The sequence below is a fragment of the Peromyscus californicus genome, unplaced genomic scaffold (assembly GCF_007827085.1).
Source record: "Peromyscus californicus insignis strain IS unplaced genomic scaffold, ASM782708v3 Scaffold_10__1_contigs__length_136768540, whole genome shotgun sequence".
Classification (NCBI taxonomy): Eukaryota; Metazoa; Chordata; class Mammalia; order Rodentia; family Cricetidae; genus Peromyscus; species Peromyscus californicus.
Genome location: NW_026294391.1, coordinates 25063332 through 25087523, shown reverse-complemented (window position 1 = coordinate 25087523; position 24192 = coordinate 25063332). Strand labels below are relative to the sequence as shown.

Sequence of the window (24192 nt, the reverse complement as noted above, 5' to 3'; positions counted from 1 at the left end):
GAAAGCAATGAAAGAGATATCTTGATAGAGGGGGCCATTATATGGGGTTCAGGAGAGGCCTGGTTCCAGGTAAACTCTCAGGAATCCACAAGAATGACGCTAGCTAAGACTTAGCAATAGTGGAGAGGGTACCTGAACCAGCTTTCTCCTGTAATCAGATTGGTGACTACCCTAATTGTCATCATAGAACCTTTATCCAGTGACTGATGGAAGCAGATGCCGAAATCCACAGTCAGGCACTGGACCAAGCTCCAGGAACAGGCACTGGACCAAGCTCCAGGAGTCCACCTGAAGAGAGGGAGGAGGGACTGTATCAGTAAGGGGGGGTCAAGGTCATGAAAGGGGAACCCAGAGAGACAACTGGCCTGAGCTCGTGGAAGGTCAATGACTCTGGACTGATAACTGGGGAGCCTGCATAGGACTGACCTAGGCCCTCTGCATGTGGGTGACTTGAAACCTACTACCTATGGTGGGATTGGTAGAATGCCCCACTCAGCCTTGATGCAGGGGTGGGAGGACTTGGTCCTACCTCAACTTGATGTGGCATGCTTTGTTGACTCCCATGGGAGACCTTATCCTTTCTGAGGTGGGGAGAAGGGATAGGAGGGGAAATGGAGGGGAAGCTGTGGTTGGGATGTAAAATAAATTTAAAAAATGGCATTAAAAATGTTGGATGTGGCTGGGCAGTGGTGGTGCATGCCTTTAATCCCAGCATTCAGGAGGCAGAGCCAGGCAGATCTCTGTGAGTTCGAGGCCAGCCTGGGCTACCAAGTAAGTTCCAGGAAAGGCGCAAAGCTACACAGAGAAACCCTGTCTCAACAAAAAGAAAAAGTTGGGTGTGGTGGCATGTGCTTATAATCCCAGAACCAGGGAAGTGGAGACAGGTAGGTCCTTGGGTCTCACTGGTTGGCCAGTCTAGCTTATTTGGAGAGTTCTAGGCCAGTTAAAAACTCTGCCTAAAAATAAATGGAAAGAAAAGAAAAGAAGAAGAAAGCAAAGAAAAGAGAAGAGAAAAAGAAAGAAAAAAGGTAAATGATACCTGAGGAATAACACCTAAGGTTATCCTTCTGGCCTCTACACACATGCACACACAGGCATGTACCCTGCACATGTACCTGAAAACTCACATGTATACACACACACACACACACACACACACACACACACACACACACACACACACATTCCAAATAATAAAAGGAACAGGAGATGTCACATAGTAAGTGAAAATGGCTATACAAGGACATACGTAAAAGTTGGGATGGTAGAATAACAGGGCAAAGAACTACCTAGCAGCAACCACTGGAGACAGGAAGAAGCAAAGAGGGAACCTTCCCAGAGATTTTAGAGGAGGTATGGCCACATTCACACCATGATTTGGTATCCAAGATCCAAAATTATAATGTAATAAATTTCTGCTGTTTCATGCCATTCAGTTTGTACAGCAGCTTTTGAAATTTCATAGGATGATAGTAGAGAAATGAAGAAAACATATTTGAGATGATATTTTCACATGATTTTTCCTAAGAGACTTAAAGAAATGTCTATTTCCATGTACTATAAACAGGGAAGGTGCAAACAGACCAAAGAAAGGATTTGAAGTCCAGCCTCTGAACCAATGAGTTGATTGTGGTCCTTACTCAAAGACACTATTGTAAAGTTCCTTAAGCAACTTAGGATTGTTACTTAGCTTGATTTCTTCAGGGTGTCTTTCTGCAGAGAATTACAATTCCTCTGACTCAGACAGCAAAGGACATGTTATGACCAGAAGAAACAGTTACAATATACAAATGATAAGATCTATAAAAATATTCAAAAAGTTACCCAGAAATCTTATAGAGAATGGTGGCATTTCTTCCAACATTTTACTGAAGAATCAATATCAAGTGGTAAGTAAGAATGTGAATTATGCAGAAATACTATCTGGGTTTTATCCTGATTGTGACATTTGTGAGTGGTATGTCATTGACAAATTGCTTAACCTGTCTTTTCCCCAGTTTCCTTACCTATGGAGCAATTTTCAGAGACTTTTGACTTCATATTTTTAAAAAATTCTCACAGTTTTCTTGAAAGGTAGGGAGATGGAGCAGATATCATTGTTTATATTTTACAGACATTGTCAATAGTCATAATGGCTAGTAGCTGATAATAGAATCTACATCCTGGACAGTAGACCCATCTGTTAGCCATGGTATGCTAAGGTTTTATGTATGAATGATGATGGTGCTGCTGATGCTGCTGATAATAACGATGGTGCTAAAATTATGATAGATATACTGTACTGAAGACCTACTCCATACTAGGTCCTTTGATGCAAAACTGTTTTGCATCTGTATTTTATAGGAGAATAAAGTGAGACATTGAAAGAAATTGGGCCGAAGCTGGTATCACTGTGCTCACAGGATGATTTTGCAGAATTTATGTAATACTATTTGTAAACTTTAATGATAATATATCATATATATGATATATAGTATCACTTCTGGTAACTTCTCCCACTTGCCTAGTCATGCTGACTTAAGCAATTTTTAAAAAACAAAACAAAATATTTTTTTCCTTAACCCTGAATAAGATGCTATGTTTCTAGTACCATGCATGATTTTTCCCTTGTTAAATGATCCTTAAGTCTATTTAGAGCACTGTTGGTTACCATCAAGGTATATGCACCATTGCATCTTTACTGCAACCTTAGATTGTCATGCCACACTATTTGAGGACTACTGGTTGCTTCCTTCCTTTGGAAGTTTCCATTGTAGCTCTCAGAGAGGAGGCATTAAAAAAATAAAAATCAATACCACATTATATACAAACATGTGTTTTCTTTCTAAATTAGATGAAAGTAAAACGTTTACCAAAGAAGTTTGTTCATACTTTTTCTATGCATGATACTTTTTCTTTCAGTTAGCCTTTCAAAAAGTATTGCTTTTATATTTTGATATTATAATTACAGTATTTCTTCCTTCCCCTTCCTCCCTCCAAATTCTCCCCACTCTCCTTCAAGTCCATGACTCTTATTTCATTAATTTTTAATGTATATGTGTATATACACATACATACATATAAAACTGACTCATAAAATAAAATATCATTAGCTAAAGGTAAGCATGAAGTGAAATCAAAACTGCTTATTCTGTAGTCATTAAGTGGCAGGCACTTAACAAGTCAAGCCCATCTGCAAATGGATGAGGTACATATTGTTATATTTGGTGCTATGTCAAGTCTTGGAACACAAAGGCTTTATATCAGAACACTGCAAATAAAAGACTGACTTTGAACTCAGATGTGATTCAACAAACTATGTCTTTATGGCCATGACAGCTGCCTTCCAGCAGCATGGACAAATAATCATGTGGAATTATAATAACTGAAAATAACTACCCCCCCCATAACTTTCTCTTCTGGAATATGAAGGGAAAGCAGGGTAGAAGTCAGGGGATTTTGATTCTAAGCCCAAATGTACATCCACATGTCACTTTAACTCTCTGGGCTTTGGTAGCATAAGACATGATACTGGTGCCACATAATAGTTAAGTATTACATTTGAGGTTTTTGTGTTTCAGAGAAATTTATCCATCTGGAGAGACAGCTTAGTACTAGAGTGTACTTGCCTAATATGAGTGAGGCCTTGGCTTCCCTCTCAGTACAGAAAAGCAAAGGAGTCCCAGGACCATAAGAACACTGAAAAGGAAACATTTGTCTTGAGTCCTGGAACTAGATAGTAATGCTTTACAAATTCCGCTTCAGTGTTATGCCAAGCTTGATATTGCATCATCTGGGCATCATTGCATTCTGTGTCTAAGCTAGGAAAACTCCCCTAATATTCAGTCTAAATGCGAGCTTTTTCAAGTGTTCTTTGGGCTCATTTTAACATTTTGCTAGTTTTTTTTTTTATCAATTAACCAATTAAATGCAGTTTTGACATGCATTAATTTTGTGTTTTCCTGAGTCAACACTTTTTACTTTTTCATTACTACTACTGACTTTTTTAAAATTTCATATAAATACATGTACATAATTTTTAAATTTTCACATATCAATTATAATAGTGACTTCATTGAGCTGAAGCATTTGGGCTTCTTCAAGTGCCACGTAGTCAACAGACAAAGAAGAGGGCTACTATACTGCCCTGGGTGAATGACCTTATTAATAATGAGGAACTAAGTTGTTACTAACTGGGGAATGTAGTTGGACTTTCCTTTGGGCTTCCAGCTCAGAAATAATGACATAGAGACTTATTATTAATTTTGGAATCTCAGCGTGGAATCTAGGCTTGTTCCTAAGTAGCTCTTATAACTTAAATTAGTCCCTTATATTAATCTATGTTTTATCATATGGCGTTACCTCTCTTCCATCTTGCACCTCCTGTTTCTTCTCCATCTCTCTTGGCATCTCCTGCATGCATAGATTCCTCCTCCTCCTCTTCCTTTCGTTCTGCCCAGAAGTCCCACCTATACCTCCTGCCTAGATCTTGGTCATTCACCTTTTTATGACACCAATCACTGCAACACACCTCCACACAGTGTACAAATATCCCACAGCAGGGGAGCTAGAAGGAGAAATATGTTAAGAATGCAAGAGACCCCCCTGGGGTACCTTTCAGAACTCTCCCATCCTAGGATGTTCATGACTTCTGTTAAAAGTCTACGAGAAACTATAAGAACTCATTCCAGGTGGGATTGTAAACAAACCCCTGAGGAATTTTATAGTGAACTTTTGAAAATGTGTCTCTAGCACAAATCTGTCTTTTTAAAAAATAGATTTAGAAACTGGTGATTTCTTTTACCTCCAATTTTTATCTAATGAGGCACTAAAAGGTTTCCTATTCCTTCCTGTAAACCTCCTGTGCAAACACTAAATTAGCTCCTTAGTAAAAGTGAACTATGATTCACTGAACAGATTCTACATTAATTAGACAGCTATTAAGTGCCAGGCACAGATGTAGACCTTGAAAATATCACAAACACATTTTTTTTGCTTTGTAATCTGGAGCTACCGTGTGTGTGTATGTGTGTGTGTGTGTGTGTGTGTGTGTGTGTGTAGGGAGGAAAGGAAGAGGGAGAGAGAGAGATGGAGGGAGGGTCACTGGGTCACTGGTAACATACTGCCTGCAGGCCAAATCTATTTGCTGCTTTCCCATTTGAATAAAGTGTTAATGGAGCACAGTGATATGTATTTGTTTCTTCACTGTTTGTGACTATTCTTTGTTACAGTGGCAGAGAATACTTGCACAAAAGACTGAGACTTTCACACCTTACACCCTTTACTGTCAAGATCATACAGAAAAGGCTTGTCAACTTCTACTCTAGGAAGAGTGTGCCATAGTGAAGGCAAATGCCCTGTGGAGAGCACTTTGTCTGTTCAAGACCCTGCAAGGTGCTTATGCTCGATGGGAAAGAAACAGGAGGACATGGTAGAAAAGCAGGCTCGATCACATCACAGTGAGGATGCTGGCTTGTTCTCGGAATAAGACAGAAAGTTGGCAGAAGCCAAAGCAGAGTGGTGTGATTGGATTTTTGTCTTAAAGGGGATTTTAGTTTACTCTCCTCGCTTTATTTCTTCTTCCTTGTAATCCTCGATCTTTCTTCTCAAGAAATATACACTAATGAATTTAACTGCGGGGTGTTTCTGATCCTTGCATATGAATGGCCCTTTGTTCCATGAATTTTGAGGACCTGGGGCCAGAGTGAAGCTGCAGTCTGCCCACAAGCTTATTAAAAGCTATCTATTACACACAGTTCTGAGATCTACCATAAAAGGTCAGCATTCAGCATACTCCACAAAGGACATCCCAAAGCTTTGCTTCCCTGTGTAAGTGTACATTCACTCGTTACAGAATTGTGTGTGCCAGATGCTGGCTCATCAGTTTATAAGCACCAAATGCTCACAGCCTTTAGTTTGAGGGAAATGTATTACTGGCGATTTTTAAAATGCATTTGCAGCAGATTGGGAAGAATATGTCTTTTCTTGTGTGGGAACATGTGTGACAAAGCCATGGTCATTTTCCCTCTATCAAAAAGGAAATATACACCTTTTAAATTGCATTCTCCTGGTCTTGATTTCAAGGTGAATATCTTTGGGGCCATTCAGTCACACAAGACATTGTAGTCACTTTGAAGATGTTATTTGTGCTGCATACACAATTTTGAGCCATTTCTCTTCGGCATTTCCATTGTGAATATTGTACTGTTTGCCTTCTTTTTCAGTCTGTCTTATCATCCTTGAGGGAGGGTCATTGACTATGCGTTTACTTCCAGGCCTTTCTTTTCTTAGGTAGTTTAGTGACTGTGACATTATGCAGGTCAAAGAATTAAGAGACAAAGTGTGGCAGATAGTCAACATCTAATATGAAAAATAATTTGACGCAGAACTCTTAATCCGTAAAGCTTTTGTGGTTGTACTAATCAAAGGGTGTATATTTACTGTTTGTGAGCAGGCCAACTTGGATAGTGTAGGGAGGTTCAAATAAAATTACCACATTAAATCATGTTGATACTTTTCAGAGCACTGTAAGTGCTTGTTGTGTTATCTGTTATTTTATTTTATGATTGATGAAAGCAAATGTTTGACTCATTCAAATTACACATTTAAAAAACAAATTGGTGACAATAAGAAAATGTTTGAGGCACAGGTTGAAATACTAAAAATAATATCTGGCAGACATAAAATTTAGATTCATCTGGCAAATTGGCTTCATGCTTAAACTGGAGAATGAATAAATCCCTAAAAATATCATCCCAAATCTGTTAATATGGAATTTTGTGCTGTGTTTTGGTTAGAGCGTTTTTATTTGATATTAATGGAGTAAGTGAAATGTAAAATGATATTCATTTAATCTTTATTGGCAGTTTTGCTTTCTGCATTTGGTGCTCCTGGTCAGTGGCAAAGATGAAGAGCTTAATGTTAACACTGTTTGGAAAGGCTTTGGAAAATCTCCAGCTCATCTGGTTTGTAGCATCTATTCAGGGCTAAGGTATTTGAATAGGTCATAAAAACTTCCAAGAGGAAGTCATCCTGATGAACTTTTAAAAGGTAAATAGTGGAAATCAAAACCATTTTTAAAAAGGCATTTCATTGTCTAAAAACTGCAGTAAGACATGGGTACCCCATGGGATTTCTGTGTTGAGGAAAACTCACGTGACTATGCCAATTAGCAAAGCATTATTTTTCTAGTATTATTACACATACCTAGAGGACATTTAAGGCTTGGTAGGCATGTGGAAAACTCATGCAAACACAGTCTCTTCCTTATAGCCAAATGAGCCTTTTTGTCCCCAAGTTGCTTGTGATTAGAAGGTTTTATCATAGCAAAAGAGAGGAAACTAGGGCAGTGTCCTTTCTATAACACTTCTAGAGTCAGGTACACGTGAGGAAGAATAGTACTCTCAATTTTATATTTTGCCAATGGAGGAAAAGAATGGAGAACAAAGACTTCACCCTACTTGTTTGTCAAGGAGTAAAAAAAGACATAAGTCATGCTTTGGTAACGTTGCAAGAAATATGACAGTCAATTTGCCAGGGATAGGTCTTCTGAAGTGTCTTGTGCAGAGGATAACCAATACTACACTATTCATAATAACATCTATTCTACTATTGGCTTTTGAGAAATTATGTGTTGAGCATGGTAATAATGGATTCAACTTCATTTTCCCTAGTCAGCTCTTTTGAAACTACAAACTACTTGAAGTTAAGTACTTAATCTAAGATCATAACATTGATAGACAGCTAAGCTAGTCTTTGCTTCGAAATTTGTAATTCTACCCACTTTGCAATATCCTTTTCTATAGAAACAATTCAGTATTTAAATAAGTTTCAAGGCTATAAACATTCACTTATGACTGAACATCTTCATGAGAATGTTCTAGTACATCTCTTTAGTTACAGAAAATTTGCAAAGGTTACAATGAGTTAACTCTATTTCTCTTAGGTTTTCAGAATTTTACTTTCATCTTAGATCCCCATTCCTGATAGAAATTGGGATGGGTAACAGGAATAGTTGATCTTTAAGTTTTATTTCAGTGTCAGATTTTATTGTTCTTTGGTGGCTTAGAAATTTTCAGTGTCTCACACAATGCATCCAGTTTTAAATTTTGTTCATTTAGCTACTACTAATACTGTTCTGTCTGTCTGTCTGTCTGTCTGTCTGTCTCTCATTTTGTAGAGTTTTACCAGATAGCTTTCCTGGAACTTGTCATGTAGTACATGTTGCCCTTGGACATGTGATAATCCTGTCTTTGCCTCTTCTTCCTGAGTGCTAGGATTGTAGGTGTGTCACCCTGCCTGACCCATTTCTATATTTCTACAATGAGAAAAGTATCTTGACTACTATAAGCATCAAAAATATAATAGCTCTCACTCTGTTGTGCTCAGCAGACAGCAATTCACAGAATCCGTCCTCATCCTCCAATTCTTATATTCTTTCTGCTTCTTCTTCCATAATGGTCTTTGAGCCTTGGGGGTGGAATGCTAAAAAGACTGAGGAAGGAACTGGAGGGTGTATATGATCATATTTCATTGTGTATGAAATTCTTCAGAATAAAGAATATTATATATAATAAAAAGAAAAATAAAACAATAGCTATATAAATGATCCAAGTGCTTGAGGAAGATTGCATATGAACATCCAAGTTATTATTGCCACATAAATGATTAACATTTTAGTACAAAACTTGAAAGACACAGCATAACTTAGTGGCACACTTATCTTTATTGAAATTGAACAAATGCTTTTTTAAAATAATCCCTTTTACAGCACATGTAAAATGTAATTATTTCCATATATTTTTACAGGTTGTCTGTTGAGTAAGCAAAAATACATCTTTTTTTTCTTACTTAAAACATGTAGCCAGGATTCAAACCACGTAGCTCTGGTACCAAAAAGGCAACGGGTTATGAAAATCACAGTACAGTTTTAATTTTTTAAAGTTAATCAAGGATATTGAAAACGATATTCACTTGGATTGAAAGTAGAAATTACAGGGCGGTCAACATTAGGACAGTAGTTACAGCTACAATAAGAGCAGAAACGGGAAGTTCAAGCTAATCTGAGCTACACCAGTCAGAACACACCACCTCCATAGACACTGTGGCTGAGCAGCTGCAATAGCTAAGTTACACTTGGGCACTTAAAGTCACACATAAATAGAGCCAACGTGAAAAAATATACATAGTAGGCTAACTCGATCTAAAATAAAATGAGCATTTTTAAAAGAGGATATACTGGTAAGTCAATTACACAATACACAATGAAACCCCCAATTTACATCTAGGAAAGAAAAATAATATCAAAGTGCACACCTACACAGACAGTAGAGTAGAAATCTGTTCTTTGTCATTTGTGTTTATTTTGTTGTCATTTTCTGGATAAGTAGAAAGAATTTTCAACCCACAAAAGGATTTCTTGGGTGGAACACTAATTACAGACATTGTAAAGATCATAGCTCAGGAGGCTTATTTTAAAAACGAGGCAGCATTTTCCTGAAAAAGTTTGGTCCTCAATTTACTATAGACTATTCACTATGGTCAGATGGTAAGCATTTTTCAGTGTGTGTGTGTGTGTGTGTGTGTGTGTGTGTGTGTGTGTGTGTGTGTGTGTGCATTAAACTAACTTTTCAGTACCAGAATTCATCAAAACCAAATCAAACCATAAACTAATCAGCCCTCGAGAACTTGACTTTGCACATCATGTCTGAGTGATCTGTCATCTAAAATAACAATGCTAAAGACTATGAATGGGAGTTATGCTCATGTGATTCTGCAACACCTTAATTTTGTGCAGTTTTCTTCATTGCCCATAGAACTTGTCTTTTTTTCATGTAGGTGCCAGAAAACCCACCCTCATGATCTCCCTCCCCCCTCCCTCAATGTTCTTCTCTGTCAAAGTGATATAAAGACAATATTACTGTGTATTTACAAGCACAACACTTAGGCAAGAAGGTCCCAGGGTTAATAGGGAACATCTATTTCTTGTGGACATCTTCATGCCGAATGATCTTATATGTGATCCAGTAAAAGATGTTGAAAATTAGGAAGGCCAGTGGGAAGGCAGCTCGAGATATGGTGTCAATCCTTTTTGCCCGATCCACAAACTTCTTCTTGATGGCATCTGCATCTTTTGGGGGTTGTGGAAGTGGGTTCGCAGGTGTAGCCTTGACAGCTGTGCCATCTTTCACTTGGAGGCAGTGACCCATCCCATAACCACTGAAGTTAAAACGACTTTCACGAGTAACATCTTCTTCCTGGGAGAAGAGAGACAGGAAGCACAGACTGTCAGTCAAATTTGATGGAAGCTTCTTAAAATTCTTTAGAATTAGAAGGATAAATCATAGTTAACTGTTGGTGTAGGAGGTTCTTAGAATAGGGAGTACTTTTTGAGTTTAATTCAATTATTTATAGTGCAGATATAATTCATTAACTTTTAAGGCAGAGAAATTAAATATAAAAATAATGACTTTGTGATCATTTTAATTAACAAATAGAAATACCTATGCTATACTCAGTATTGACTTTCTTAAATCTTATTTACTAATCCATACATTTTATCAGACTTTTAAAACCAGTTTCCAAACATCCAGTTTTATACAATAAATATATGAAGAGTGACATTCATTCATTTCTTCTTTCTCCAAAAATACTTCTACTGAGGTCTTGTTAGGTGCTTTTAGAATTACCATTCATGGTTCTGTTCTTTCATTAACATTTGATTTAAGATGAATCCCTTAATTATACACTGTTTCCCCTCTGGCCCTCTAGTTCATTTCAGCCATATAATAGAAATTAAATATTCATCATTTGGCATATATGTAGCACAGACATTATTTCCAGAATTGATTTTTAACATTGATTCTTTGGCCAGTAAGAATCTTTACCATATTCAAACATATCATTTTAGTCAATGCCAGTAATGTTTTATGCTGATTATTTCTCCACAAATTAGATGCAAAACAGAAAATAGTTTCTATTACTTGGCATGAAAGGCAAATCACCTAGAGACAAATGAGATCAGAGTATATAGTTGAGTCAAGTGGTAGAGCTTAAAAGATGGGATTAAAATGACTTGCTTGATACCAATGTATCTCTAAACAGCCACTGATCAAATTATCTTCTGTTTTAGCTAGCTTACTGCTTCTTATAATGATATGTAATCTTCTACTGCATTTTTTAGCTTACCTGATAATGATAACGGTATGTTTCCCAAAATACAAGAAAACTTGGTATTAATATCACTTCATCATTGTTAACTCTATCCTTGTAGCACCTTCAGTCACATATAAAAAGTATGCCAAGTACAGAGCTGTGAACATAATATGAATGTAAGCTCATCTGTGTCTATCCCAAATGGAGTGAGGAGGACAGATTGTACCTAGTGCATTCAAATGGAGTTTTAAAGTCATAGGAGGACCTGCATAGGTAAAGAAAGGCAAGAGTAGGTATTTTAGTCTACTTCATTGAGTACATAATGAGGAGAGAGACGGCAGTGCATGGATTAAAGAGCTATGCAAGCACTCCAGAATGGTTAGGGTAAATTATAGTTCATGTGTTCAGATGGGCCATGCAAAACTCAGGAAGGAGAACAGATTGACTCCCATGTGTCTTACTTTGCCAGATTAGTACCCACATGCTACTTCCCTCTGTGAGAAATACATGCTGCTTGAAGATGAATAATGGATTTCAATAGGGTCCTTACAGCCTTGGTTTATCAACACTGCCCATTGTGATAAAGTGCCTTTGGTGATGACAGCCCTAAACATGGCTGAATATTGCATTGCAAGCTGGAAATGACTTAGAATTTGAGCTAGAGAGGTAGTAGTTGTGCATTAGACACTTCATGCCACCGTTTTCCATAGATATCTGGTCTCCAGGAAAATCAGACTAAGAAATGGAAGTCTCATTCATTAGAAACATTAGTTATTCATTGTTTGTTTGGTTGATACTTATGCTTATTTTATTATTGTTTCGGAATTTCATACATGAGTTCTATATTTTCACCTTATACTTCCTCATCCCAACTTATCCCACAACCCCCTCTCAAATTCATGACCCCTTCTTCTTTGATGACAATTGTTACATACGTGTGTGTGTTTATGTAAACACAGCCTGCTGATTCTGTCTAGTGTTTCACATATGTACGTTTTTAAGGCTGACCATTTGGGATAGGATAACTTATCAGGAGGCATCCATGGAGAAGATTGATTCGCCCTTTCTTGGCAGCCATTAATTGTCTGCAACTCTTCATCTAGGGGGCGGAACCTTGGGAGATTTTCCCTTATTCATGTTGGCATGTCAACTAGTGCTGTCATTGTGCAGTTTTGTTTAGGTGGCCACAGTGTTAAGATTTTTATGGGTGCAGCTCCCTGTTATATATAGAAGATACTGTCTCACAACAGATGTCCTGGTGATGCAGCTCATTTAATCTTTTTACCCCCTCTTGTGTGATGTTTCCTGAGGCTTAGGAGTGGGGTTGTGTTGCAGATATATCAGTTGGGGTTAGGCACCCCACAGACATTTGTTCTCTGTATTTTGACCACTTGTGCAATGGTCTCCATTTGCTGCAAAATGAAGTTTCTTTTATGAGGGGTAAAAGCTACACTTATCTGTGGGGATCAGAATATATATTTAGAATGTGGTTGGGAATTTTCCTGCCTTACAGGAGTTATCCTCTAGCATCCATGACTTCACCAGCCATGGATAGTTGTCTGTGTTTACAGTTAAGAATATTAATAATTATTCTTATTAATAAATGACTCTAGTGCAATCAAAAGGACATTAATTATAACCTTTTATCAGCTCCTTTATAATCACAATGAATCAGACCAAGAGCTTGTATAAAGTAATTGTGAAACTGCTAATTTATAGAGCCATCCCTCCATACTCTGATTCATGTTAGATTGTCATATACAAGTGCTGTGGATATCACTCTATATAAATAAAGCACTGATTGGCCAGTGACCAGGCAGGAAGTATAGGCGGGACAAGGAGAGAGGAGAATTGAGGAAAGAGGAAGGAAAGAGAGACCGGCTGGAGCCACGCCAAGACAAGAAGACAAGGAAGATGTAAAATACCAGTAAGCCACGAGCCATGTGGCAAAGTAAAGATTAATAGAAATGGGCTGAATATAAGAGTGGGAGCTAGACAATGATAGGCCTGAGCTAATGACCAAGCAGTTTAAATAATGTAAGAGTCTGTGTGTTTATTTTATAAGTGGGCTCCGGGACTGGCGGTGGGAGCTGGAGAAAAATTCTCCAGCTACATACAAGTTTGTTCAATGACCAATGTCCCATTGCTTACTAAAAGCTAATGAAGTTTTCATTCAGCAACTAACTGTTGAATGTTGATTTTGTGTCAAGAATTGGGCTAGGTTTCATGAGACAGTTAATGTGTTTGGGGGAAAAACTCTACTTGTATGGACTTTCAGAATCCAGTGGGAGAGATAATCTAAAGTTTTATCATATAAGGAATCTGGCAAAGAATATTCATGCTGATATCTGAGTGGTCCCATGTGAACAACTGCTTGAACTCAGTACTAAATGATTAAACTGGGTTAAGATTAAGATATTACATCATATTTCTTTTCCTTAAATTGTGAATGACTCAGACTTATTTTTATTCCTGTAACAGCCTGCTTGAAAGAGCCTTTCCTTCCATCCTACTTCCATTCCCTGGATACTCTGACTCTTGATGAAGACCTAGCTTAGCTCCTCCCCTGTCAGCTTTCCCTTCTAACCCATCTCCATTCCTTCCTTAGTCACAGAACCTCAGAAATGCCTTTTTACAGGGATCCTCAGTAGCCACACTAGGCTGGGACTCAGGTAGGAGATTTTCACAATCCTCCCTGTCCTCTATTCTTGTCTCTCAAGACTTAGTCCTGTAGTAGCCTGTCTGCAGGAGGCCCTTCTCCCACTCCATGTTCATTCTCTGGGAACTCCACCTCTTGGTTCAGAACCAGAGTCCCCTTAACTCTTTCAGAGGCCCTTCTCAGCCTTTTATCCTGGCTCATCTCTATTCCTTTCTGTCAGTCCCTGAACCTCAGAAGCCCTCTCTACCAGGAACTTCACAGCCACTAAATTTGCCTACGATCCAAAGAGTGGAACACCCACCCAACAAAGACAAGACTAGATATCAACACCACAAAAACACCTTACTCATCATAACTCCAAATGCGTAGACCCCAGTATGGTGTTTTAAAAAAAAGAAAGAGAAAAAGAAAAAAGACCCTGGAAACAGCCAGGCATGGTGACACACGCCTTTAATCCCAGGAAGTGATGGCAGGAAGCAGAAAGGTATCTAAGGCGTGAGGACCAGGAACTTTAGCTTTTTAAGCTTTTAGGCTTTTTAGCAGCAGCTCAGCTGAGATCCAGATGAGGACTCAGAGGCTTTCAGTCTGAGGAAACAAGATCAGCTTGGAAGTTGGCCAGGTGAGGTTGGGTGTGACTTATTCTGTTTCTCTGATCTTTCAGCGTTCACTCACATACCTGGCTCTGGGTTTGTTTTTTTTTTAATAAGATCTTTTAAGATTCATGCTACACCCCAATTCAAAAACAGAAACATCAACAGCAAAGACTCTATCAGAAGTTTGTATCTCTATTGCAGGAAGTCCTGAGAAATTCAATCTAGCTAAAGTACAAAAAAGGACTTCAAAGCCGGGCGGTGGTGGCGCACGCCTTTAATCCCAGCACTCGGGAGGCAGAGCCAGGCGGATCTCTGTGAGTTCGAGGCCAGCCTGGGCTACCAAGTGAGTTCCAGGAGAGGCGCAAAGCTACACAGAGAAACCCTGTGTCTCGAAAAACCAAAAAAAAAAAAAAAAAAGGACTTCAAAATAGCAATTATGAATATGTTCAAGGATGTTAAAGAGGATGTTATAAGTAAATCCCCTAATGAAGCCTATAAAAACACAGTGGAATGAAATAATGAAAACAGTTCAAGACATGGAAGCAGAATTTTGCAAAGAAATATGATCACTAAAGAAAACCCAGACTAAAAGAAAGCTGAATATGAAAAATTTAAGATGTCAAACAGAAACTTCAGAGGTAAGCCTCACCAACAGATTACAAGACATAGAAGAGAGAGTCTTAGGTGTTGAAAACAAGGTAGAAGAAATTGGTAGCTCATTCAAAGAAAATGTTAAATTGAAAAATATGTGAATGGTTTAATTGGTTCAAAGTTTCAAATAAATGTTCTAAAATTATGGAATAAACATATGTGTTAACCATCACAGTGCTATCATAACTGTCTGAAGACTTATTTCATGCAAGAAAGAGAGCACACAGTTTCTTAGGATGTGGGGACTTACTCCTCATATTGGTTATAGACAACCTCAGATTTTCTATCTACTATTTTTTAAGGTAAAGAAAATAGAGACAGTTTGTTAAGACAGGGGAAGCACTCCCTAGAATGAGAGTAGGCTACTGAGCAGGGAAAAGGTATACACTCAAATGTGTCTAACTACCATTAACCAACATGTGAGTGATGTAAAAATGCTATGGAAACCCAGATTAGGTATTTGGATACTTTAGTCCTAGATTTAGCTAGGAGGCTTATAAATTGTGTTGATCTCAGGCAATGTAGTTATTATTTTATTTTTCAGATCACAGATGCCTCATACCCAAAAATGTGAAGGTTGCACTAGAGCTGTGAATCTCTGCTATGGCTGCTGGAGAATTTTGCAAATATACTTGTGTCTGTTTCTCATCCCATTCCTTTCAAGACCAGTGGGATCAGACATTCTGGGAGTGTGAATTTAGGACCTGAAGGTTTTAACATCCAGTGATTCTAATGTAACGTGTTTGAAAACACTGACTTTGATGAGTTCTAATGTCTGTCTCTAAAATGTACAGCAAATTCTGTAATATTAGTCTAAAAATAATTTTCAAGTGGAAGTAACCCTTTACCATATTGTGCTTTTCTTCTTTCCGTGACTACAAAATCTGACAAATTCCTATTCTCCCTTTTAAGAACCATTTAGAAATTCATGATTAAGCATATACCACTGCATGAGTGAGATAATATTCATTTAAGTTCCCAAGTTGTGGAAAAAATAGAAGGGGTAGTTATCTAGTAACCTGTTTTTAGCACATAAAACAAAAAAGCCTCAAATATGCACATCCATGTTTCTTTTCAGACTACCTCATTCATATAATTTCTTTAGCCACTTCCCACACACTGTGAATAGACAGATAAAGAGAATAACTCATTCAATTAAGAACCAGAGGCAGAATAGAAGGATACTAGGTTTGAATATCAGTATTTTATACACTGTCATGCAAACTATGGCCATTTAATAGATGTTTGATGAATAATAAGTGACATGGAATTTTAAGAGGGTTCCCATATGCTTGAAAACCATTTCCTCATTCATTCAAATATGCTTTAGGAGAACAGTTATAGTTAATTAAATCAGTTCTTTAATATTCTCTGCCACAAAAATTTAATCTATTGTAGTGAGGAAATATCCACTTAATTCTTGATATACAAGTGAGATGAATACTAGATTAAGGGTCTTCTTATTTACTTTTATGACTTATTCAGTGCTTTTTAAATTAAATACAGAAGCTTAAATTATTCATATCAAATGATAGAGTTTGATTTTGAAAAACATAACTGCAACCGATTTGGATATTTTTGTTGTTGTTGTTACTCTGAATGATTAATTTACTTTCTAGTAGGTTCAGGATAAAATGTTATGGTAGTATGGCAAGATTCCTATGTGGGGGCAAAATGGAGATGAGACTGAATCAAAAGAAAACTGAAGCTAAAATAAAGAACAATTTGTATACGTGGTCTGTGACTATGCCATCTAATGTAAGTCAGATGCTCCCAGTTAGGAAAGAATTTTCGGCTTAGCTCCATTCTTCTTCTTCTTCTTCTTCTTCTTCTTCTTCTTCTTCTTCTTCTTCTTCTTCTTCTTCTTCTTCTTCTTCTTTTTCTCCTCCTCCTCCTCCTCCTCCTCCTCCTCCTCCTCCTCCTCCTCCTTTTTCTAATCAGCTGGGAACTGTTAACTATTGCTGCCAATCCACCATCTTTCTTCAATCACTGAACAGTATATACCTCTATATACCCTATTTTGCTAGGTTCTGATTTGTAAAATTTCTATAGAAAATGACTCATCTGGTTGAAGGTTCAATGCATTCAATTTCTATATACTCTTGATAATATCTCATATTTGGTCTTCCATAGAAAGTACTGCTGTGGCACTGAAAATCATTAGAGATTTATTGCTACTTTTTATTTATTTTGTGCATCTGTTTTACCTGCCATTAAATGTACCCATTCTTGCATTTGCAATAAGTTGAATCTAAAGCTGCCCAGAACTGCAACATTGTGAATTTGTAAGAAAATGATTTCAATATAATTAAAGAACACAGTACTTAAGAAATAAAATACTGTCAGTGTCTTCGATTCAATTCAATTCCATTGCTAGGGAGCCTGCATGAGACCGACCTAGGCCCTCTGCATGTGAGTGATAGTTGTGTAGCTTGGTCTGTTTGAGGGTTTGAGGGGCCCCTAGCAGTGGCATCAGCATCTGTCCCTGGCACATGAGCTGGCTTTTTGGAACCTGTTCCCTATAGTGGGGTACCTCGTTTAGTCCCAATGCAGGAAGAAGGAGTTTGGTCCTGCCTCAACTTGATATGCCATGTATTGTTGACTCCTCATGGGAGGCCTTACCCTTTTGGAGGAGTGGATGGGGGGTGGGTTGAAGAGGAGATGGGGAGGAGGGAGCAGGAGGAGGTTGGGAGGAGAAACTATGATTGGTATGCAAAATAAATTTGAAAATTTTAATAAAAAAAGAAAAATAAAATACTTAGTGAACCCCATGTCTCAGACTTTTATGCCCTAGAAAAGAGGAAATAGAGGATTTCTAAATGCTGGGGGTAGGGGAAGTATCTTTCCATCACATTCCACACCCAGATTCTTTGATTGGATCTAATGCCCTTTCTGCTGTAACTGGAAATTGCTCAGTTGGAACTCAAGGCTAGTGTGCCTCAATCAGCACAAGGACATAATGGACTCTCTAGTCCTCCTTAAGAAACAGTGTGAGCTCAAACACAATGAATTTTCAGTGACAAAATCCTCCAAAGAAATGATGGCTACATGATGCTTAATTATAAACCTGTCTACTTTTATTGCCTAAAGAGATTTTCCTCAATTTGGGGGGGGTTCAATTCCTTTCTCCATACTGTAAGTTCCTATTAATATATATGAATAATAAATAAGTATAATTTATTATGACTACATTCTATGTGATTATATATGTAGTCAGTCTCATTGAGATACCAACCTTGTAAATCACAAGAGAAACAGAGGCCAGGAGATGCTACATGGTTTTGTAATGGCATATTATTAATAAATGTTAAAATTGAAATTCAAGACCAAGTTGGTCTGAATACAAACTGTATGATTTGGAAAACACTAGAAGTCTTTGACTTTCATGAACTTTTGTCTATATCATCTCACAAATGATTTCCTTTCGCAATTATGGATGGTGAGTCTGACTAAGATTTTCAGAATAAAGTTGAAATTAGTAAAAGTAACCATAATCCCTTGTTAGTTAATGACAGATGGTGAAATAAATCAATATTTTCAGCCTTTTGAGCAGATTATGAAAGATAATATTTTTACAGAAAATTCATACCAATAGGTCATTTATTTTTCAAGAGGTATCATTGTTTTTTAAAACACTATCACTATATAATCTAGGCTAGTCTTTAACTTAAGAGTCTCCTGACTCAGTTCACCAAATCCTGAGATTATTATATACCTGCTATGACCACTTATCACTGATTTTTGAAGAACGAATTTCTGAATTTCTGAGTTTCATTTATTAATTACCTGTCATTCATCTATTTATATTTCAACCAATATTTATTGAATTATTATTATGTGCAAGGCAAATGGTAGGGAGATGGCATTGAGTAAGAAGACAAAAATCTGATTCTTTTAATGTTTGCATTCTATTGGAAAAAACAGTAGTTAAACAAAACTATATACACAGACAAATATTACACACACATATATACACACACAAACATGAACATCTTTAAAATCGATTTCGAATTGTCAAGGTCAACTTCCAATGTAAATTACTAGATGGATGATAGTGCCAGTCTATCAGAAAGAAGACAGTAGCAGAGGATCATTTTTGGCTGTGGAAAAGCATGATTGATATGGAAATGCTTAAGGCCATCTTACCTGGAGGCATATATGATTACATGTTAACTCATGACTGGCCATCTTTCTACTTAAAACTCTTTTCAGGACAGAAATCCTAAATATGACTTATGGTAAAAGTCAACCTTTAACCAAGATATTTAAAGTTCAAATTTTAAATATTCCTTCAGTTTTTGTTTTTATCTTTTCTTTTAGATAGAGTATCTTTTGCAAATGATTGTGGATTCAGAATAAATCCATGATGATTAACTGATGTTCCGCTGAATATTCCAAAGCTTTATAGAGTAGCTGTTCTTTGGATCTTTGGGTGGGATCCCATAAACTTATCCTGGAGTTTCCTTTCAACCTGGTCATGGGAGTCTATATCTCTTCTTGAATGGGCCTTTGACTTGCTTCTACTTGACAGACTATGATTAAACTGGCACTAACTAATTTTAGAAGCTTGGTCAGATAAGCACTGATGTTTCATTCTGGCTTGCTAGAATGTACAATTAGACCTATGAGTCTCTATGTCAGTTGCTTGGCTGCTTTGAGACAATTAAAGTGTAAAAAAAATAATAATGAGCCCATGTGGAGAGATCAAATGAATACGCTCTGAGAATAGGTGAGAAGAGAAAGATATCCGGCCAGCTCTCAAGTGTTTCAGCTCCTTCTCCTGTCTAACTGCATCCAAGGTCAAACCCTAAGCTGAAATGGCTCAGCTGAGACCTTCCCCAATTCTTGCCACATTGGCAACTGTGAGAGATAACGAAATGATTATTGTTATTTTAGGTCACTAAGATTTGGGGTGATTAATCAGTAGTAACATATAGCTATAAATCTATAGCATCCTCAACACCTAAATGTTGTAGCATTGTCTCTGGAACCACACACCAGGAAGAAACTTGGAAGGGTCTCAAGGAGATGGTTGCAAGACTGAAAGCGGAAGAAAGCATTTGTTGCAATCTAGGAGAAGGTGGAAAGTTCATCCACTATCATGGTAATGTGAAGATAGAAAATATATATGTTATAAATCTGATGATCTAGCTAAAGATATTTCCAGACTATTTCCAGAATAGTGTGGGTATTAAATGTACAACTAGATGTTAGAAGAAATATAAGGGATCTAGAGTCATTTTTTTGAGCTTTCAAAAAAGTCCTTAAATAAGAACAGGCCTCAAGAGAAAAACCATTTCCAGAGTGAGTTTGTAAGATTCCTTTGTTAAAACTTGAGAATTGTCTAAGTGAATGCCTTGAGAGCCCCTTTGAACTGAGAACAAGTCTTACTAGGATTGTAAGAGCATGCCTTGCAGTTCATCTCCTTCAAACAACAAACTGCTAAGAATACTGAGAGTTCATGCCACAGAAGCCTTATAAGGAGCCTTGGGTCAAGAAAGCCAGCTTTCCAGTTTTGAGTTAGGGTCTCAGTGAGTAATCTGGACTCTACCTAAACTCACAATCCCCTTGCCCCGGTCTCTGCTGTGCAGGCAATACAGATGGGCACCACCAAGCCTGGCTCAAAAAAGGCTTATCTTCAACTGACAAATAATAACTACAGATTTATGGAGAATAATGTAAGGTTTTGATAAATGTATTGTTTATAATGTTTACATCAAGTTAAACCATCCTGTAGCATATTTATCATTTTTTGGGTAAATAGCACCTACATGGTTCTCTTAGCAATTTTGAAAAATATAATACATTATTATTAACTTAAGCATGCTGTGCAGTAGATCTGTAAAATCTGTTCTTGTCAAATGGATACGTGGCTTATCCCAAAGAAATTTGTGGCTATGACTTCTGTCTAATGACATGAATTATATTTACCAACAGGTAAAGGAATTGTATCTGTTTAGCTTGAAAGCAACAATGCCAGTAGGGAATGAAAGGAGGGGTTTTTAGAGCTCTTAATCTTCTGTGGTGGGGAAAATAGTTTAAAGAGTTACTTAGTTACAAACAAATGTCATGTCTTAGGAAGAAACACTACACAAATAACAGAATAAGCACCCAGAAAACAGAAAAAAACCCAGACAGAACAACTCCCATGGAGGTATCCACAACTCAAGGATCTGTTAACCCAAGCTTTTCCACATTCTAGAATTCCCTTTAATCAATGGTTACTATGCTTTATTCATTTCCACTAATTTTGAAGAGAAATGTCTGTGGCAGTACCTAGAAATGTCTGTGGCAGTATCTAGAAATGTCTATGGCAGTACCTACAAATGTCTGTGGCAGTACCAAGAAATGTTTGTGGCAGTACATGTATCTCCATATTCCCTATTCGATATGCTGGGCAGATATCTTATTTCTAAGGTCACAAGGTTTCATACTAAGCTCTGCTCACAGGGCTTGACCAGAGGTGTCTTGTCTGAAGTCAGTAGTGAGATCCTGAGTTTTGACATGTGTTTTAATTCAATAACTATACATACTTTCATATGTTGAAGGACTTTTATAAGGTATTAATTTGTTTTCCTTATGTATAAAAATAACAGTAAAAAAGAAAGAAAAACAGCTTTCTAGTTTACTATTCATGTATATGTGCATTTAGTTGGTTTCTGAGAGTAAATACAAGTATGACTTGGGTGCACGAGAGAAGTGGGTTTTGTAAAGTACAGTATTGGGGCAGAATATATTTAACAAAAATTGCCTCTATCACATCTCTCATCCACATGTTTTCTTTGATGAGACTTTGAAACTCCTCCTACTGAGAGCTAGGGATCTATATTCCCACATACTGGTCTGGAAAGCGTGTAACTTGCTTGTAACTAAAAAAAATGCAGTAGAATGACAGTTTGTGAATTCCCATGATAGTGTACAAAAGGAGACAGAGATTCTGCCCTGTTTCATGGCTCATTTGTGCTTGGATTCAGATAAAAAATCCTATAAAAAGCCTACTACCCTTCAGCTGCTATGTAAAAAGGAAGCCAAGCCACAGGAAAAGGTCATATATGGGCAATCTAATTAGCAGTCCCAGTCTCAGGAGCTCCCAATCCAGACACCTGACACGCCAGTGAACAAGTTTACAGATGCCTAACTCCCAGTTGACAACCTTTGAGTCGTCCAGCTGAGATTTTAGAAATCATGTAGCAGTGAAAAGTCATCCTTGCTCTGCTCTTTCCAAATTCCTGAGCACAACACTAGGTCAGTTGTTTGTGCCATTGCATTGAAGTGATTTATAACATCCAGTAACTGGAACAGGCTGTTTGAGTAATTGTTGTGCCAAATTTTCCAGTTTTAATGGGTAGTACTTAAAACTAGAAGTCTTAGCATAAAATAAAATTAGAAATATTATGAAAATACAGGCTTGAATGTGTTCCTGAGTAAATGCTGCCTTTTAAGATTTGGTTTTGTAGGAGTCAGAGGGGGTGGAGGACACTGAGAACATGTCCCACAGACTCAGCTAAGCAGAGCTCACATGGACTCACAGAAATTGAAACACAATCGCAGATCCTGTATGGGTCTGAGCTAGATCCTCTGGATATACATTATGGCTGTAAAACTTGGTATTCCTGTGGGACTCCTAACAGTGGGAGCAGACATGTCTCTGACTCTTTGGCCTGCTCTTGAGGCTCTTCCTCCTGTTGGGTTGCCTTGTCCAGCCTCGATTTGAGGGCTTTTACCCTGTCTTATTGTACCTTGTTTTGTCATGTCTGGTTGTTGTCTCTTGGATGACAACCTTTGTGAAAGGAAATGGAGAGGGGGTGGACATGTAGGAGAGGGGCAGTGGGGGGGCAACTGGGAGGTATGGAGAGTAAAGAAATTGAGATGTGTTGTATGAGAGAAGAATCTATTTTTAATAAAGAAATAAGTTGATTGTCCCATGCCAAATGGTCGGTCCTGAAAACATACATGTAATTATTATTATACAGATTGAGAATCTTATATTAAGGAGTATGTATATGCATATACATGTATATATGCAATAACAATTAGTGGAAAAAAGGAAGCCATGAATTTGAAGGAGAATGGGGAGGAGTATATGGGAGGGTTTGGAAGGAGGAAAGGGAAGGGAGAAATGTTGTAATTATATTATAATCTCAAAAGTAAAATAAAATATAAAAACATCAAAAATAGACATAAAATAGCAATCTGGGGGGCTGGATAGATGGATAGCAAAGAGTGCTTACTGCTCTTGTATGATCCAGCATCAGATCCCAGCACCACTCATTTTCAGGTGGCTCATAACTGCCTATAACTCCAGTTCCAGGGAATCAGATATCCAGTAGCCTCTGTGGTCATCCACATGCATGTGGTGCACATAGGCACACAGATACATACACACACATGCACATACAACACACGAACGTAAAAAAAATATACAAATCTTTTTTGAAATGTAAATCTAAACATGGCATTGGTGGAAACTGTTGCATAAGCCATGCCAGGTAATCTGGCCTCTCTGAAGTGAGCTTCCTGTATCTTTTCTTAGCTATCTGAGATGCAGCAGCATTACCTAGGGGCTCCAATATTCACTCTGTTACAGGAATGACACTACTGAAGAAGTACCAGCATTGTAATGGTTTTTTGATAGGGGATGTTAATTCCTGTTCAAAAAATAAAATTTCTTGCTTCACCTCAATAATGATGCTGCAGAAGGATACCAATGTAATAACCTGGTGACATTCTCAAGGTAACAATTTCTAAGAATCACATTTACTTATCATCCAATCTCTATTATAAAATGAAGCACAAGTGTATTTCTTTATGGAATACATATCTGAGATATACCAAAGAGATAAAGTGGTGTGTAATCTCTTTGATATTGGATTCAGAACTGGGTTTCTAATATATGCTTAATAAATCCTTGATAAGTCCTTGTTGATTGCCTGGTTGATTTTTTTTCACTTTTTCAGACAGACCTACCATTAGCTACTAAACCCTAGCTCACTTAATTCCAGATTTGACCCACATAAAGTGATTTATACTCAATCTTTTTTTATGATGTCTATGTTCCATATAGTCAAACATGATCACAATTTTAAAATTCTAGTATGAGATGGTTTAAAATATTAAGGGAAAATATGTACAGATAAATATTATAGATAGGTAAAG

At 37.4% G+C, this 24192-nt stretch overlaps 1 protein-coding gene across 4 annotated transcripts in view; it reads right to left on the bottom strand.

Annotated features, from left to right (window-relative positions):
* Positions 1-8685: 8685 nt before the first annotated feature.
* Glra2 (glycine receptor alpha 2) overlaps positions 8686-24192 on the bottom strand; it is a 198792-nt gene continuing 183285 nt past the window's right edge. For all 4 annotated transcript variants that reach the window (XM_052716353.1, XM_052716177.1, XM_052716439.1 and 1 more), the window contains one exon: positions 8686-10235. In XM_052716353.1, the coding sequence (XP_052572313.1) occupies positions 9957-10235 (279 nt within the window). In that variant the 3' untranslated portion in view covers positions 8686-9956. The remainder of the gene's footprint in view (positions 10236-24192) is intronic.